This window comes from Rhinoraja longicauda, unplaced genomic scaffold (genome assembly GCF_053455715.1).
Source record: "Rhinoraja longicauda isolate Sanriku21f unplaced genomic scaffold, sRhiLon1.1 Scf001274, whole genome shotgun sequence".
NCBI classification, from domain to species: domain Eukaryota; kingdom Metazoa; phylum Chordata; class Chondrichthyes; order Rajiformes; family Arhynchobatidae; genus Rhinoraja; species Rhinoraja longicauda.
In genome coordinates this window covers 263-19,304 of record NW_027602489.1, presented here as the reverse complement: position 1 = coordinate 19,304, position 19,042 = coordinate 263, and the positions used below count along the sequence as shown (strand labels likewise).

Sequence of the window (19,042 nt, the reverse complement as noted above, 5' to 3'; positions counted from 1 at the left end):
CAGTCCCGCCATCCCAGGGATTATGACAGTCCCACCATCCCAGGGATTATGACAGTCCCGCCATCCCAGGGATGGAATGTGGAAACAAACTGCTCACTGACCTGCCCGAAGTTCCCAATCGTTTATGTCTTTGTGCAGATTTCTGGAAATTGCAACACTGGAGACTACTTAGTCCATCCTTACACGCCAGTTATAAAAAACCAACATGTTCCAATGTCATTCCGTGACCCATACCATTCAGACATATCTATTTTAAATATATTTTTATACATCTACACTTCTTTAGACTGTTACTGAAAAATAAGGTGCAATATTAGTATTTCAAGAAATTGGATTTTATTTATAAATACAGGGAGAAAATAAAGAAACGCTGATGCGTCAGACACAAACGGTAGAAGGATTAAACTGTCCGGTCTCAGACCATTTATCAGATCCTCTCTCAGAGTTTCCCTTTTGTTTTATTGGGCTTTCAGATTTCTTGTGTCTGCATTTATCCCAAAATTAATGTACCTTAACTATGTAGCCCAGAATTATTGTTTGAAATATAGAGCAAGGTCACACTGATTCTACGTCGACTAATGAAGGTCCATTCTCCGAATAGAGACAATGAACTGCAGATGCTGGCTTACAAAATAGGACACGGATGTACAAGAGGCCACATCGGCAACACGAAATGCAGTAGTTGTGGTTAACGGAAGTGAACATGCGCATCTGTCTCACCTGGAAGGGTCCCTGGCTGAAGTTCAAGGAGGGGGTAGAGGGAAAGTGTTATATATCCTGTGGTTGCAGAGAAACGTAGACGGGAAGAGATGATTTGTGTGGAAACTGATGAGTGAACCAAGGACTTGCGGAAGATGGAATGCAGTTGAGATAGAAAGATGTCACTGGCAGTGGGATCACGTTGAATGGGACGGAAATGTCGGTTGTTGGTGCGGAGGCTGGTGGGATTAAAGGTGAGAACCACGAGAACTCTATTCTTGTTCTGTAGGGGAGGGGGTAAGGGAGGGGGATTGTGAAGGGGGTGGGTGATAGCGAGAGAAGAACTACGGCAAACAGGATAATCGGGTTAGGAACGGGCAAAGATAGGGGACACCAGGGGGAAACCGCGTTTACTAAAGTGTAAGGACATCTTATAAGTATTGGAGTGGAAAAGTTGATCTTGGGAGCAGCTGCGGCGAACAGAGGAATTCCATTAGCAATCCAATGAGCGGAGTAGATACTTCAAGGCGCTTGATGGCTTGTCGGCAGTTGGAGATTAAATCAAACATCAACAGCGTGTAAAAGGCCGGTAGGTGGACACCAAACGCACGAAGAATGTTGGAGACGGGAGAATGGGTCGTCACTGCGAGGCGAAGATTCCTTCCCGCCCGGAGGTGGTGGTAAACAAGCTCAACATAATGGCGTGCCGGAAACTTATTGACGTGTGGGTGTTGGTGCATAAGGAGGAGGCCTCTGTGTGGACTGACCATTCTGCATCTACAGGAGGGAGGGCAGGGGTATGGTGATCTACTTTCAATGACTGGTGTACCACGACACCCAGGTCTCGTTGCATCTCCCCTTCTCCTAATCGGCTACCATTCAGATAATAGTCTGGTTTCCTGTTCTTGCCAGTGGATAACCTCACATTTATCCACATTATACTGCATCTGCCATGCCTTTGCCCACTCACCTAACCTATCCAAGTCACGTTGCAGCCTCCTAGCATCCTCCTCACAGCTAACACTGCCCCCCAGCTTCGTGTCATCCGCAAACTTGGAGATGTTGCATTCAATTCCCTCGTCCAAATCATTAATATATATTGTAAATAGCTGGGGTCCCAGCACTGAGCCTTGCGGTACCCCACTAGTCACTGCCTGCCATTCTGAAAAGGACCCGTTTATTCCTACTCTTTGCTTCCTGTCTGCCAGCCAGTTCTCTATCCACATCAATACTGAACCCACAATACCGTGTGCTTTAAGTTTGCATACTAATCTCTTATGTGGGACCTTGTCGAAAGCCTTCTGGAAGTCCAGATATAACACATCCACTCTTTCTCCCTTATCCACTCTACTATTTACATCCTCGAAAACTTTTATAAGATTCGTCAGACATGATTTACCTTTCATAAATCCATGCTGACTTTGTCCAATGATTTTACCACTTTCCAAATGTGCTGCTATCCCATCTTTAATAACTTACTCTAGCAAATTCCCCACTATCGACGTTAGACTAACTGGTCTGTAATTCCCCATTTTCTCTCTCCCTCCCTTTTTGAAAAGTGGGATTACATTAGCTACCCTCCAATCCTCAGGAACTACTCCAGAATCCAAAGAGTTTTGAAAAATTATCACTAATGCCTCCACTATTTCTGGGGCTACCTCCTTAAGCACTCTGGAATGCAGCCTATTTGGCCCTGGTGATTTATCGGCCTTTAATCCATTCAATTTACCTAACACCACTTCCCGACTAACCTGGATTTCACTCAGTTCCTCCATCTCATTTGACCCCCGGTCTCCTGCTATTTCCAGCAGATTATTTATATCTTCCTTAGTGAAGACAGAACCAAAGTAGTTATTCAATTGGTGTGCCATGTCCTTGTTCCCCATGACCAATTCACCTGTTTCTGACTGCAAGGGACCTACATTTGTTTTAACTAATCTTTACTCTTCACATATCTATAAAAGCTTTTGCAGTCAGTTTTTATGTTCCCTGCCAGTTTTCTTTCATAATCTATTTTCCCTTTCCTAATTAAGCCCTTTGTCCTCCTCTGCTGGACTCTGAATTGCTCCCAGTCCTCTGGTAGGCTGCTTTTTCTTGCTAATTTGTACGCTTCATCTTTTGTTTTGATACTATCCCTAATCTCTCTTGTTAGCCACGGATGCACTACCTTCCCTGATTTATTCTTTTGCCAAACTGGGATGAACAATTGTTGTAGTTCATCCATGCGGTCTTTAAATGCCTTCCATTGCATATCCACCATCAACCCTTTAAGAATCAATTGCCAGTCTATCTTGGCCAATTCACGTCTCATGCCCTCAAAGTTACCTTTCCTTAAGTTCAGAACCGTTGTTTCTGAATTAACTAAGTCACTCTCCATCCTAATGAACTCAACCATATTATGGTTACTCTTGCCCAAGGGACCACACACATCAAGACTGCTAACTAATCCTTCCTCATTACTCAATACCCAGTCTAGAATAGCCTGCTCTCTCGTTGGTTCCTCTACATGTTCGCTTAGAAAACTATCCCGTATACATTCCAAGAAATCCTCTTCCTCAGCACCTATGCCAATTTGATTCACCCAATCTATATGTAGGTTGAAGTCACCCATTATAACTGTTTTACCTTTGTTGCATGCATTTCTAATTTCCTGTTTGATGCCATCCCCAACTCTACTACTACTGTTAGGTGGCCTGTACACAACTCCCACTAGCGTTTTCTGCCCCTTAGTGCTTCGCAGCTCGACCCATATCGATTCCACATCCTCCAAGCTAATGTCCTTCCATTCTATTGCGTTAATCTCCTCTCTAACCAGCAACGCTATCCCACCTCCTTTTCCTTTCTGTCTATCCCTCCTGAATATTGAATATCCCTGGATGTTCAGCTCCCAGCCTTGGTCACCCTGGAGCCATGTCTCCGTAATCCCAACAATATCATATTGATTAATAACTATCTGCACATTCAACTCATCCACCTTATTCCGAATGCTCCTTGCATTGAGACACAAAGCCTCCAGGCTTGTTTTTACAACACTCTTACCCCTTATACAATTATGTTGAAAAGTGGCCCTTTTTGATTTTTGCCCTGGATTTGTCTGCCTGCTACTTTTACTATTGCTTCTACCCTCATTTTACACCCCTCTGTCTCTCTGCTCATGCACCCATCCCCCTGCCACATTAGTTTAAATCCTCCCCGACAGCACTAGCAAACACTCCCCCAAGGACATTGGTTCCATTCCAGCTCAGGTGCAGACCGTCCTGATTATACTGGTCCCACCTCTCCCAGAACTGGTTCCAATGTCCTAGAAATTTGAATCCCTCCCCCTTGCACCATTTTTCAAGCCACGTATTCATCTGAAATATCCTCTTATTTCTACTCTGACTAGCACGTGGCACTAGTAGTAATCCAGAGATTATTACCTTTGAGGTCCTACTTTTAAGTTTGATGGCTCATCAGGGGAAGGCAGCAGCAGCCAAGTTCATGGCACCGTAGGTGGCTCAATGGGAAAAGAGGGGAGGAAAAAGAGTGGAAGGGCTATAGTAATAGGGGATTCAATTGTAATTGTAATAGACAGGCGTTTCTGCAGCCGCAAACGGGACTCCAGGATGGTATGTTGCCTCCCTGGTGCAAGGGTCAGGGATGTCTCTGAGCGACTGCAGAACATTCTGGAGGGGGAGGGTGAACAGCCAGTTGTCGTGGTGCACATTGGCACCAATGATATAGGTAAAAAACGGGATGAGGTCCTACAAGGTGAATTTAGGGAGCTAGGAGATCATCTGCGCTGCTGATTGGACAGACTCGCCTATTTTCCGCCACCTTCTCTGGGCTCTTCTGCCCGGAGACCGATGACTCACGAGCGGGCAGGACTGTGATTGGCCGCGGACGCGGCGCCGACCAATCAGCGCGGGGTGCGAGTGGAGCAGAGTCAACCGCGCATGCGCCCAGAACTGGCAAACTCCCCGCAACCGAACAGTCGGGGCGACCATGGGGTGCCCGCTGCTGCTGCCGCTGCTGCTGCTTCTGCTGCCCGCCCTCCTGTGGGCAGCCCAACCCGCAGGTGGGTGACGGGCAGTGACGGGCTGCCAACCCAGGCCCCCACACTGGCTGAGGGGCAGAGTCAGTGGGTGAGGGGCAGTGGGTGAGGGGCAGTGGGTGGGGGGCAGTGGGTGAGGGGCATTGGGTGAGGGGCAGTGGGTGAGGGGCATTGGGTGAGGGGCAGCGTGAGTGGGTGAGGGGCAGTGGGTGAGGGGCAGTGTCAGTGGGTGAGGGGCAGTGGGTGAGGGGCAGTGTCAGTGGGTGAGGGGCAGTGGGTGAGGGGCAGTGGGTGAGGGGCAGTGGGTGTGGGGCAGTGGGTGAGGGGCATTGGGTGAGGGGCAGTGGGTGAGGGGCATTGGGTGTGGGGCAGTGGGTGAGGGGCATTGGGTGAGGGGCAGTGGGTGAGGGGCAGTGGGTGAGGGGCAGTGTCAGTGGGTGAGGGGCATTGGGTGAGGGGCAGTGGGTGAGGGGCAGTGGGTGAGGGGCAGTGTCAGTGGGTGAGGGGCAGTGGGTGAGGGGCAGTGGGTGAGGGGCAGCGTGAGTGGGTGAGGGGCAGTGGGTGAGGGGCATTGGGTGTGGGGCAGTGGGTGAGGGGCATTGGGTGAGGGGCAGTGGGTGAGGGGCAGTGGGTGAGGGGCAGCGTGAGTGGGTGAGGGGCAGTGGGTGAGAGGCAGTGGGTGAGGGGCAGTGGGTGAGGGGCATTGGGTGAGGGGCAGTGGGTGAGGGGCAGTGGGTGAGGGGCAGCGTGAGTGGGTGAGGGGCAGTGGGTGAGGGGCAGTGTCAGTGGGTGAGGGGCAGTGGGTGAGGGGCAGTGGGTGAGGGGCAGTGGGTGAGGGGCAGTGTCAGTGGGTGAGGGGCAGTGTCAGTGGGAATGGGGTAGTGTCAGTGGGTGAGGGGCAGTGTCAGTGGGTGAGGGGCAGTGGGTGAGGGGCAGTGTCAGTGGGTGAGGGGCTGTGTCAGTGGGTGAGGGGCAGTGTCAGTGGGTGAGGGACAGTCTCAGTGGGTGAGGGGCAGTGGGTGAGGGGCAGTGTCGGTGGGTGAGTTTCGGTGGGTGAGGGGCAGTCGGTGGGTGAGGGGCAGTGTCAGTGGGTGAGGGGCAGTGTCAGTGGGTGAGGGGCAGTGTCAGTGGGTGAGGGGCAGTGTCAGCGGGTGAGGGCAGTGTCAGTGGGTGAGGGGCAATGGGCGAGGGGCAGTGTCAGCGGGTGAGTGGCAGTGTCAGTGGGTGGGGGGCAGTGTCAGTCGGTGAGGGGCAGTGGGTGAGGGGCAGTGTCAATGGGTGAGGGGCAGTGTCAGTGGGTGAGGGGCAATGTCAGTGGGTGATGGGCAGCGTCAGTGGGTGAGGGGCAGTGTCAGTGGGTGAGGGGCAGTGTCAGTGGGTGAGGGGCAGTGGGTGAGGGGCAGTGTCAATGGGTGAGGGGCAGTGTCAGTGGGTGAGGGGCAGTGTCAGTGGGTGAGGTGCAGTGTCAGTGGGTGGGGGGCAGTGTCAGTGGGTGGGGGCAGTGTCAGTAGGTGAGGGGCAGTGTCAGTGGGTGAGGGGCATTGTCAGTGGGTGAGGGGCAGTGGGTGAGGGGCAGTGGGTGAGGGGCAATGTAAGTGGGTGAGGGGCAGTGGGTGAGGGGCAGTGTCAGTGGGTGAGGGGCAGTGTCAGTGGGAATGGGGTAGTGTCAGTGGGTGAGGGGCAGTGTCAGTGGGTGAGGGGCAGTGGGTGAGGGGCAGTGTCAGTGGGTGAGGGGCTGTGTCAGTGGGTGAGGGGCAGTGTCAGTGGGTGAGGGACAGTCTCAGTGGGTGAGGGGCAGTGGGTGAGGGGCAGTGTCGGTGGGTGAGTTTCGGTGGGTGAGGGGCAGTGTCGGTGGGTGAGGGGCAGTGTCAGTGGGTGAGGGGCAGTGTCAGTGGGTGAGGGGCAGTGTCAGTGGGTGAGGGGCAGTGTCAGTGGGTGAGGGGCAGTGTCAGTGGGTGAGGGCAGTGTCAGTGGGTGAGGGGCAATGGGCGAGGGGCAGTGTCAGCGGGTGAGTGGCAGTGTCAGTGGGTGGGGGGCAGTGTCAGTCGGTGAGGGGCAGTGGGTGAGGGGCAGTGTCAATGGGTGAGGGGCAGTGTCAGTGGGTGAGGGGCAATGTCAGTGGGTGATGGGCAGTGTCAGTGGGTGAGGGGCAGTGTCAGTGGGTGAGGGGCAGTGTCAGTGGGTGAGGGGCAGTGGGTGAGGGGCAGTGTCAATGGGTGAGGGGCAGTGTCAGTGGGTGAGGGGCAGTGTCAGTGGGTGAGGTGCAGTGTCAGTGGGTGGGGGGCAGTGTCAGTGGGTGGGGGCAGTGTCAGTAGGTGAGGGGCAGTGTCAGTGGGTGAGGGGCAGTGTCAGTGGGTGAGGTGCAGTGTCAGTGGGTGAGGGGAATGTCTGTGGGTGAGGGGCAATGTCAGTAGTTGAGGGGCCGTGTCAGTGGGTGAGGGGCAGTGTCAGTGGGTGAGGGGCAGTGTCAGTGGGTGAGGGGCAGTGAGTGAGGGGCAGTGTCAGTGGGTGAGGGGCAGTGACAGTGGGTGAGGGGCAGTGAGTGAGGGGCAGTGACAGTGGGTGAGGGGCAGTGGGTGAGGGGCAGTGACAGTGGGTGAGGGGCAGTGTCATTGGATGAGGGGCAGTGTCAGTGGGTGAGGGGCAGTGCGTGAGGGGCAGTGTCAGTGGGTGAGGGGCGGTGTCGGTGGTTGAGGGGCAGTGCGTGAGGGGCAGTGTCACTGGGTGAGGGGCAGTGTCAGTGGGTGAGGGGCAGTGTCAGTGTGTAGGGGCAGTAGGTGAGGAGCAGTGGCAGTGGGCGAGGGGCAGTGTCAGTGTCAGTGGGTGAAGGGCAGTGGGTGAGTGGCAGTGTCAGTGGGTGAGAGGCAGTGTCAGTTGGTGAGTGGCAATGTCTGTGGGTGAGAGGCAGTGTCGGTGGGTGAGAGGCAGTGACAGTGGGTGAGAAGCAGTGTCAGTGGGTGAGGGGCATTGTCAGTGGGTGAGAGGCAGTGTCAGTGGGTGAGGGGCAGTGTCAGAGGGTGAGGGGCAGTGGGTGAGGGGCAGTGTCAGTGGGTGAGGGGCAGTGTCACTGGGTGAGGGGCTGTGTCAGTGGGTGAGGGGCAGTGGGTGAGGGGCTGTGTCAGTGGGTGAGGAGCAGTGGGTGAGGGGCAGTGGGTGAGGGGCAGTGACAGTGGGTGAGGGGCAGTGGGTGAGGGGCAGTGACAGTGGGTGAGGGGCAGTGGGTGAGGGGCAGTGACAGTGGGTGAGGGGCAGTGTCAGTGGATGAGGGGCAGTGTCAGTGGGTGAGGGGCAGTGCGTGAGGGGCAGTGTCAGTGGGTGAGGGGCAGTGTCAGTGGGTGAGGGTCAGTGTCAGTGTGTAGGGGCAGTGGGTGAGGAGCAGTGGCAGTGGGCGAGGGGCAGTGTCAGTGTCTGGGTGAAGGGCAGTGGGTGAGTGGCAGTGTCAGTGGGTGAGGGGCAATGTCAGTGGGTGAGAGGCGGTGTCGGTGGGTGAGGGGCAGTGACAGTGGGTGAGAGGCAGTGTCAGTGGGTGAGGGGCAGTGTCAGTGGGTATGGGACAGTGTCAGTGGGTGAGGGGCAGTGACAGTGGGTGAGAGGCTGTGTCAGTGGTGAGGGTCAGTTTTGGGTTGGGCACCTTGTCCCGGATAATGCGCATGCGTTCAGTGTCGGGCTGGGCACAGGGTGCACTGGTCAGTGGGTGAGGGTCAGTAGTCAGCTGGGCACAGTGTAACAGACCCGGGCAGTGGGTGAGTGTGTGTGTCGGGGTGGGCAACCGTTTTGCTGTCAGGGGATGAGAGGTCAGTGGTCAGATGGGCACAGGGTTCACCAATCAGTGGGTGAGGGTGTGTGTTGGGCTGGGCACAGCATAATAACCCCCGGTACATTGACACAGGGAGATCGGGCGGGTAAAGAAGGGATGTGGGTGATTTGGCCGATAAGCCAAAGGAGTATCCAGAGAGTTTCTGCAAGTCTGTAAAGAGCAAAAGGGTAATTATTGAGAGATTATAATCGGTGCAGGATGAATATGATGGTGTGTGTGTGGAGCCACGGGAGGTTGGTGAGGTTGCATCTGTGTTTACAGTACAGAAGGTCATAGAAGCCAAGAATTACTGGAAATGAACAGCCGTGTCTTGGAATGAATGCACAGGCGGTGCTGCGGGACTTACGGCATATTCAGCAGTAGAAGCAAAGACCTGTAGATGCAGGTTGGTTATTGCACAAGAGGACATAAAGTGCTGGAGTAACTCGGCAGGTCAGGCAGCATTTCTGGAGAGTCTGAAGAAGGATCACAACCCAAAACGTCACCTATCGATGCAGTGTGAAGAAGGGTCTTGACCAGAAACGTTACGGATCCATATTCATCAGTGATGCTGCCTGATCCGCTGAGTCACTCCGGCAATTTGCGTTCTTTTGGGTTTTTTGTGGCAAATTAATGTGGATAAATACTTAAAGGACGGTTCACGAATATTCTTGTACACTGGGTGGCGCAGCGCTAGAGCTACTGTCTCACAGAGTCCCGGGTTCGATGCTGGCTTGGATGAAGTAATTAAAAGTACCATTGGCAAATTTGCAGATGATACAAAGCTGGGTGGTAGTGTCAACTGTGAGGAAGATGCTATGAGGTTGCAGGGTGACTTGGACAGGTTGTGTGAGTGGGTGGATGCATGGCAGATGCAGTTTAATGCGGATAAGTGTGAGGTTATCCACTTTGGTGGTAAGAATAGGAAGGCATATTATTATCTGAATGGTGTCAGGTTAGGAAAAGGGGACGTACAACAAGATCTGAGTGTCCTAGTGCATCAGTCACTGAAAGGAAGCATGCAGGTACAGCAGGCAGTGAAGAAAGCCAATGGAATGTTGGCCTTCATAACAAGAGGAGTTGAGTATAGGAGCAAAGAGGTCCTTCTGCAGTTGTACAGGGCCCCAGTGAGACCTCACCTGGAGTACTGTGTGCAGTTTTGGTCTCCAAATTTGAGGAAGGATATTCTTCCTATTGAAGGCGTGCAGCGTAGGTTTACTAGGTTAATTCCCGGAATGGCGGGACTGTCATATGTTGAAAGATTGGATCGACTAGGCTTGTATACACTGGAATTTAGAAGGACGAGAGGAGATCTTATCGAAACGTATAAGATTATTAAGGGGTTGGACACGTTAGAGGCAGGAAACATGTTCCCAATGTTGGGGGAGTCCAGAACAAGGGTCCACAATTTAAGAATAAGGGGGAGGCCATTTAGAACGGAGATGAGGGAAAACTTTTTCAGTCAGAGAGTTGTGAATCTGTGGAATTCACTGCCTCTAGAGAGAGCTAGATAGAGCTCTTAAGGATAGCGGAGTCAGGAGGTATGGGGAGAAGGCTGGAACGGGGTACTGATTGAGAATAATCTGCCATGATCACATTGAATGGCGGTGCTGGCTCGAAGGGCCGAATGGCCACCTCCTGCACCTATTGTCTATTGTCTGCGGCTGCTGTCTGTGCGGAGTTTACACGTTCTCCCTGTGACCCTATGGGTTTTCTCGGAGATCTTCAGTTTCGTCCCACGCTCCATAGTTGAATATGTTTGTAGGTTAATTGGCTTGGTGTGAATGTAAATTGTCCCTAGTGTGCAGGATCGTGTGAGTGAGCGGGGGTTGCTGGTCGGTGCGGACTCAGTGGGCCGAAGGGCCTATTTCCGCGCATATCTCTAAATCTAAAACTAAGTTGTGGGAAGCTGGGGAAGGAATTGCAGGGGCTCTGGCAGAATTATTTGCGTTATCTTTAGACACGAGTGAGCGACCAGAGACTGGAGGTGGTGATCGTTGCGGCTTTATTTAAGAGGAGCTGCAAGGACAAGTCGGGGCACACCAGGGCGGTTGCAGGGGGAAGTACCTGGGGAGAGGGTGGTCTGGGGGGGAAGGGATGAGTAAGGCAAGGAGTTACAGAGGGAGCGGTCTGTGTGGAAGGCAGCGAGTGGAAATACAGGAAACAGAGGAGATGTGGGTGAGGGATCCACCTATGGCAACCGCGGGCAAACACGTTCACATCTCGGGTTTCCTGGAATGGAAAGTCCCATCTTGGGAGCAGATGAGGCCGAGGCAGAGAAGTTAGGAGCAGGGAAGAGCGTGGTTACAAACGTCAGGGAGGGAGGAGGTGAAGTGGAGGTAACTGTGTGAGTCGGGAGGTTTGTCGTAGACATCAGTCAATAGTCTGTCCCCTGTGATGGAGACAGAGAGATCACTAAAGGGGAGAGCGGCGTCAGAGAGGGTGCAGGTGAATGCGAGGCCAGGGTGGGTTAGTGATCACATGCATTACATCGATGAGCTGCACGGGTGCGGGAGGCAGCCCCGATGCAGTGGTTGATGTCGTGGAGAATGAGTTGTGGGATGGAGACAGTGTACGTTTGGAACAAGGACAAAAATAGTGTTATTTACAATATTTCTACACGATTTAGATGAGGGAATTAAATGTGACATCTCCAAGTTTGCGGACGGCACAAAGCAGGGTGGCAGTGTGAGCTGTGAGGAGGATGCTATGAGGCTGCAGGGTGACTTGGACAAGTTGGGTGAGTGGGCAGATGCATGGCAGATGCAGTTTAATGTGGATAAATGTGAGGTTGTCCACTTTGGTGGCAAGAACTGGAAGGCAGATTATTATCTGAATGGTCAGATTAGGGGAAGGGGAGGTGCAACGAGACCTGGCTGTGCTTGTACATCAGTCACTGAACGTAAGCATGCAGGTTCAGCAGGCAGTGAAGAAGGCTAATGACATGTTGGCCTTCATTGCGGGAGGATCTGGGTTGAGAAGCAAGGAGGCCCTACTGCAGTTGTACAGGGCCCTGGTGAGACCGCACCTGGGGTATTGTGTGCAATTTTCATCTCCTAATTTGAGGAAGGACATTATTGCTATCGAGGGAGTGCAGCGTAGGTTCACCAGGATGGCGGGACTGACATATGATGAAAGAATGGGTCGACTGGGCTTGTATTCACTGGAATTTAGAAGGATGAGAGGGTATCTTAACGAAACATCAAATTCTTAACGAATCGTTCAGGTTAGAGGCAGGAACAATGTTCCTGATGTTGGGGGAAGTCCAGAACCATCGATCACAGCTTAAGAATAAGGGGTAAGCCATTTAGGACTGAGATGAGGAAAAACTTTTTCACCTAGAGAGTTGTGAATGTGTGTAATTCTTTGCCACAGAAATTAGTGGAGTTCAATTCACTGGTTGTATTCAAGATAGAGTTAGATTTAGCTCTTGTGGCTAACGGAATCAAGGGATATGGGGAAAAAACAGGAAGAGGATAATGATTTTAGATGATCTGCCATGATCATATTGAATGGCGGTGCTGGCACGAAGGGCTGAATGGCCTTCTCCTGCACCTATTTTGCTATGTTTCTATGTATCTAGGACTGTTTGATGTAAATAATAAAAGGCTGGCACAGCTGGGGCCCATGCCAGTGCTCATGGCCACACCTTTAACTTGGAGAAAGTGAGAGGTGAAAGGAGAAGTGTAGAGGGTGAGGACAGGTTTGACCCAGCCTCTGGCAGCTCGTTCCAAACACCCAGCACCCTTGGAGTGAAAACGTTGCCCCCAAGTTCTTATTAAACCTTGCCCCTCTCACCTTCAACCTGTGCTCCCTGGTTCTTGATTCTCCCAGCCTGGATAATCCCCTCATGATTTTATTCACCTCCATCTGCTGGACCCTCTATAAAGTGGATGCTCACAGTCTTTGCCCAGTGTTGAGTCTAGCGTTTGATGACACTGTTTTAAAAGACATTTGGGCGGGTACATGGGCAGGAAACATAAGGACATGTAGATGCTGGTTTATAAAGGTCAGGCAGCATCTCTGGAGAAAATGGACAGGTGATGTTTCAGGTTGAGACCCTTCCTCAGACAGCAGACAGAGTGCGGTGGGGGGGGGGCAGAAAGCTGGAAGAGGTGGGGGAGGGTCTGGTGAGTGATAGGTGGATACATGTGTGGGGGGTGATGGGTAGATGGGCAAGGGCAGAGATGAAGAGGCAGAAGGTGTCGCACAATGACAGAAGGGTTGAACTGTGTGACTGCGAGTCTTGCCCCTGGGACCCAGTGCTGGGCACAGCTCAGTCCGGGCACATTAACGGGTGAGGCATGGCCATGTAGGAGGCTTGGCGAGGCGTGGAAATTGGGCGGGCAGTGGGAGGGCAGGAGACGACCAGAGTTCACAATATCTGCCTCCACCACCTCCCCTGGCAATGCGTTCCCACCCCCACTACTCTGTGTAAACCCTGTCCCTGCACATCACCATGAAACTTGCCCCTCTCAGCTTATATCTGTGCCCTCTAGTGCTGGACATTTTGCAGGGTAATTTGCCTTTGTAAAATATCCCTGGTGTGCAGCAAGTGGATTTGTAAGTGGGATAACATGGAGCAAGTGTGAATGGGTGATCGATGATCAGCAGCAGCTCGGTGGCTGAAGGGCCTGTGTCCATGCTGCATCTCCAAAGCATACTCAAATAAATCAGCGTGGATCTCGTGCATCTTAATCTCCTGGATCAGCCTGGCATGGGGGCTTGATCTAGGGCCTTACACACCCACAGAGACAACACGGGCTTGTTGGGGTGTGTGTGGGTGGGTGTGTGGGGTGCGTGGGTGGGTGTGTGGGGGTGGGGTGTGTGTGGTGTGTGTGAAGGTGGGGTGTGTGTGAGGGTGGGGGTGTGTGGGTGGTGTGGGTGGGTTGTGTGGAGGTGGTGTGTGTTGGTGGTGTGGGTGTGTGTGTGTGGGGTGGGTGTGTGTTTGTGTGGGGCGTGTGTGTGTGGGGTGTGTGTGTCGGGGTGTGAGTGTGTGGGGTGTGTGTGTGGAGCGGGGAGTATGTGTGGGGTGTGCGTGCGTGGGGTGTGCGTATGTGGGGTGTGTGTGGGGTGTGCGTGTGTTTGGGGTGTGTGTGTGGGGGTGTGTGTGTGGGGTGTGTGTGTGTGGCGTGTGTGTGAGTGGGGTGTGTGTGTGTGGGGGGGGTGTGTGTGTGTGGGGGGAGTGTGTGTGGGGTGTGCGTGTGTGGGGTGTGCGTGTGTGGGGTGGTTGTGTGTGGTGTGTGTGTGGGGTGTGCGTGTGGGGTGTGTGTGTGTGTGTGTGTGGGGTGGAGAGTGTTTGTGTGGGGTGTGAGTGTGTGTGGGGGCAGTGTGTGTGTGGGGTGTGTGTGTGTGGGTTGTGCGTGTGTGGGCTGTGTGTGTGTGTGTGTGTGTGTGTGGGGTGTGTGTCTGTGGGGAGTGCATGTGTGGGGTGTGTGTGTGTGTATGTGTGTGTGGGGTGTGTGTGTCTGTATGTGTGTGTGTGTGTGTGTGTGTGGGGGGGGGGTGTGTGTGCGGGGTGTGCGTGTGTGGGGTGTGCGTGTGGGTGTGTGTGTGTGTGTGTGTGGGGTGTGTGTGTGTGTGTGTGGGGGGGGGTGGGGTGTGTGTGTGTGTGTGTGGGGGGGGGGGTGTGTCTCGCTGTCTCTGACTGTCCCCTGTTCCAGGTTCCCACTCGCTGCGTTATTTCTACACGGCGGTGACCGCGGGCTCGGGGGTCGCTGAGTTCACGGCGGTCGGATACGTGGACGAGGAGCAGATTGTTCACTATGACAGTGACCGCGGGAAGACGGAGCCGCGGCAGCGGTGGATGGCGGAGAGTGAGGGCGCCGACTATTGGGAGCAGCAGACACAGATCCGGCGGGGCAACGAGCAGGTTTTCAAGAACAGCATCCAGACCGCGATGCAGCGAACCAACCAGAGCGGAGGTGAGATCGGGGGTGGACCACGTGTGTGTGTGTGTGTGGTGTGTTTGAGTGTGTGTGGTGTGTGTGTGTGGTGTGTGTGTGTGTGGGGTGTGTGTGTGACAATAGACAATAGACAATAGGTGCAGGAGGAGGCCATTCGCCCCTTCGTGCCAGCACCACCATTCAATGTGATCATCGCTGATCATTCTCAATCAGTACCCCGTTCCTGCCTTCTCCCCATACCCCCTGACTCCGCTATCCTTAAGAGCTCTATCTAGTTCTCTCTTGAATGCATTCATAGAATTGGCCTCCACTGCCTTCTGAGGCAGTGAATTCTACATATTTACAACTTTCTGACTGAAAAAGTTTTTCCTCATCTCCGTTCTAAACGGCCTACCCCTTATTCTTAAACTGTGGCCCCTGGTTCTGGACTCCCCCAACATTGGGAACATGTTTCCTGCCTCTAAAGTGTCCAACCCCTTAATAATCTCATATGTTTCGATAAGATCCCCTCTCATCCTTCTAAATTCCAGTGTATACAAGCCTAGTCGCTCCAGTCTTTCAACGTATGACTGTCCCGCCATTCCGGGAATGAACTTAGTAAACCTGCGCTGCAATAGCAAGAATATCCTTCCTCAAACTTGGAGAACAAAACTGCACACAGTACTCCAGGTGCGGTCTCACTATGGCCCTGTACAACTGCAGAAGGACCTCTTTGCTCCGATACTCAACTCCTCTTGTTATGAAGGCCAACATTCCATTGGCTTTCTTCACTGCCTGCTGTACCTGCATGCTTCCATTCCGTGACTGATGCACGAGATCTCGTTGTACCTCCCCTTTTCCTAACTTGACACCATTCAGATAATGGCCCACCAAGCCCACCAAGTCCGCACCACCCAGCGATCCCCGCACATTAACACTATCCCTTCATCCAAGTCATTCATGTATATTGTAAATAGCTGCGGTCCCAGCACCGAGGCTTGCGGTACCCCACTAGTCACTGCCTGCCATTCTGAAAGGGACCCATTTATCCCCACACTTTGCTTTCTGTCTGCCAACCAATTTTCTATCCATGTCAGTACCCTACCCCCAATACCATGTGCTCCAACTTTGCCCACTAATCGCCTATGTGGGACCTTGTCGAAGGCTTTCTGAAAATCGAGGTACACCACATCCACCGGCTCTCCCCTGTCAATTTTCCTAGTTACATCTTCAAAAAATTCCAGTAGATTAGTCAAGCATGATTTCCCCATCGTAAATCCATGCTGGCTCGGAACGATCCTGTTACTGCTATCCAAATGCTCCGCAATTTTGTCTTTTCTAATTGATTCCAGCATCTTCCCCACCACTGATGTAAGACTAACTGGTCTATAATTTCCCGTTTTCTCTCTCCCTCCTTTCTTAAAAAATGGGATAACATTAGGTACCATCCAATCCACAGGAACTGATCCTGAATCTATAGAACATTGGAAAATGATCACCAATGCGTCCACAATTTCAAGAGCCCACCTCCTTGAGTACTCTGGGATGCAGACCATCAGGCCCTGGGGATTTATCAGCCTTCAGTCCCATCAGTCTACCCAACACCATTTCCTGCCTAATGTGAATCTCCTTCAGTTCCTCCGTCACCCTAGGGTCTCTGGCCACTAGAACATTTGGGAGATTGTTTCTATCTTCCTTAGTGAAGACAGATCCAAAATACCGGTTCAACTTGTCTGCCATTTCCTTGTTCCCCATAATAAATTCCCCTGCTTCTGACTTCAAGGGACCCACATTTGCCTTGACTATTTTTTTTCTCTTCACATACCTAAAAAAGCTTTTACTATCGTCCTTTATATTATTGACTAGTTTACCCTCGTACCTCATCTTTTCTCCCCGTATTGCCTTTTTAGTTAACTTTTGTTGCTCTTTAAAAGATTCCCAATCCTTTGGCTTCCCACTCTTCTTTGCTATGCTGTACTTCTGCTCTTTTATTTTTATGCTGTCCTTGACTTCCGTTGTCAGCCACGGGTGCCTCTTACTCCCCTTAGAATCCTTCCTCCTCTTTGGGATAAACTGATCCTGCAACTTCTGTATTATTCCCAGGAATACCTGCCATTGCTGTTCCACCGTTTTCCCTGCTAGGGCCTCCTTCCAGTCAAATCTAGCCTGCTCCTGCCTCATGCCTCTGTAATTCCCTTTGCTCTACTGTAATACCGACACTTCCGATTTTTCCTTCTCTCAATTTGTAGAGTAAAACTTATCATATTGTGATCACTGCATCCTAATGGCTCTTTTACCTTGAGTCCCCTTACACAACACTAATTCCAGAATTGCCTTCTCCCCAGTAGGCTCCAGTACAAGCTGTTCTAAGAATCCATCTCGGAGACACTCCACAAACTCTCTTTCCTGGGGTCCATTACCAACCTGATTTTCCCAGTCTACCTGCATGTTGACATCTTCCATAACCACCGAAGCATTACATTTGCGACATGCCAATTTTAGCACTTGATTCAACTTGCACCCTATGTTGAGGCTACTGTTTGGGGGCCTATAGATAACTCCCATTAGGGTCTTTTTCCCCTTACAATTTCTCATTTCTATCCATACTGATTCTACATCTCCTGATTCTATGTCACCCCTTGCAAGGGAGTGAATATCATTCCTCACCAACAGAGCGACCCCACCCCCTCGTCCCACCTGTCTGTCTTTTCTATATGTTGTGTACCCCTGAATATTCAGTTCCCAGCCCTGGTCCTCTTGTAGCCATGGCTCTGTGATTCCCGCAACATCATACTTCCAATGTCTAACTGAGCCTTAAGCTCATCCACTTTATTTTTCATACTTCGCGCATTTAAATACAACACTTTAACTTCGGTATTCATCTCCCCTCTCACACCGGTCATAATTGGCCCTGACATTACTCTCTTATCCCTTCTAGAACTTCCCTCCCCATTCATTCGAGAGTCCTTTGCAATTTCTCCTGTATTTGCTTCCCCTTTAACTCCATCTCCATATTCCCAGTTTGTCAACCACCCCCCACATTACTTAGTTTAAAAGCCACACTTGTAACACTAGCAAACCTACCTGCCAGAATGTTGGTGTGTGCGTGCGTGGGGGTGTGTGTGTGTGTGGGGTGTGTGTGTGTGTGTGGAGTGTTTGTGTGTAGGGGTGTGTGTGTGGGGGGGGGGGGGGGCGCTGTGTGTGTGTCTGAGTGTTTGTGTGTGGTGTGTGTGTGGGTGTGTGGGGTGAGTGTGTGGGGTGTGTGTGTGTGGTGTGTGTGCGGCGTGTGTGTGTAGGGTGTGTGTGTGTGTGTGAGGTGTGTGTGTATGGGGTGTGTGTGTGTGTGGGGGTGTGTGAGTGTGTGTGGTGTGTGTGTGTGGGGTGTTGTGTGTGGGGTGTGGGGGTGGGTTGTGTGTGTGTGTGTGTGTGTGTGTGGGGTGTGGGTGTGTGTGTTGGGTGTGTATGCTGGGGTGTGTGGGTGTGGGGTGTGTGTGTGGGGTGTGTGTGGGGTGGGGAGTGTGTGGGGGTGTGTGTGTGAGGGGTGTGTGTGTGTGGGGGGGTGTGTGTGTGTGAGTTGTGTGTGGTGTGTGTGTGTGGGGTGTGTGTGTATGGTGTGTGTGTGTGGGTGTGTGTGTGTGTGTGGTGTGTGTTTGTGTGTATGGGTGTGTGTGTGTGGTGTGTGTGTGTGTGGGGTGTGTGTGTGGGGTGTGTGTGTGTGGGGTATGTGTGCGGGGTGTGTGTGTGTGGTGTGTGTGTGTGTGTGGGGTGTGGGGTGTGGGTGTGTGTGTGTGGGGTGTGTGTGTGTGTGTTGGGGGTGTGTGGGTGGGGGTGTGTGTGTGGGTGTGTGTGTGTGTGTGTGGGGTGGTTGTGTGTGTTGGTGTTGTGTGTGGGGGGGGTCTGTGGGTGTGTGTGTGTGTGTGGGGTGTGTGTGTGTTGGTTTGTGTGTGGGGGGGGTCTGTGGGTGTGTGTGTGTGTGTGTGGGGGGGGGAAGGGGGGGGTGTGTGTGTTGAGGTGTGTGTGTGTGTGTGTGGGGGGGTTGTGTGTGTGGGGTGGGGTGGGGGGGGGGGCAGTGCTCCACTGACGGCCGTGTGTTGCAGGGGTCCACACGTTCCAGAACATGTACGGCTGTGATCTGCACTCGGACGGCTCCACCGCCGGGTTTGACCAGTACGGCTGGGACGGGGAGGACTTGATTAGCTTCGACAAGGAGCACATGGTGTGGGTGACGCCCGTCACCTGGGGGCTGTTGACCAAACACAAGTGGGAGCGGATCGCGGGCAAGGCCCATCGGGACAAGGCCTACCTGGAGGAGACGTGCATCGAGTGGCTGCGGAAACATGTGCAGGACGGACAGAGTCACCTCACCCCCGGTGAGTGGGGGTCAGTGATGGTGCCCCCCTCCCCCACCCCCCCACCCTCTCCCCCCCCCCACACCCCTCCCTCTCTCTCTCTCAAACCCACCCTTTCTCTTTCACCCCCCACCCTCCCTCTCTCCCCCTCTCTCTCTCCTCCCCCTCTCTTCACCCCCTCTCCTCTTCCCCCTCTCCTCCCACAGACTCTCTCTCGCTCCCTCCTCTCACCCCATCTCCCCCTCCCTCTCCCCCCTCTTTCTCCCCAGTCTCACTCCTC

At 52.8% G+C, this 19,042-nt stretch overlaps 1 protein-coding gene across 1 annotated transcript; it reads left to right on the top strand.

Moving 5' to 3' along the window:
• Positions 1-4,632: 4,632 nt before the first annotated feature.
• LOC144591631 (H-2 class I histocompatibility antigen, K-K alpha chain-like) lies at positions 4,633-18,783 on the top strand (the record flags this gene model as incomplete). The annotated part of the gene is made up of 3 exons (XM_078395684.1): positions 4,633-4,756; positions 14,192-14,452; positions 18,511-18,783. Coding segments are annotated over exons 1-3 (607 nt in total), but the record flags the coding sequence as incomplete, so codon positions are not given.
• Positions 18,784-19,042: the final 259 nt, after the last annotated feature.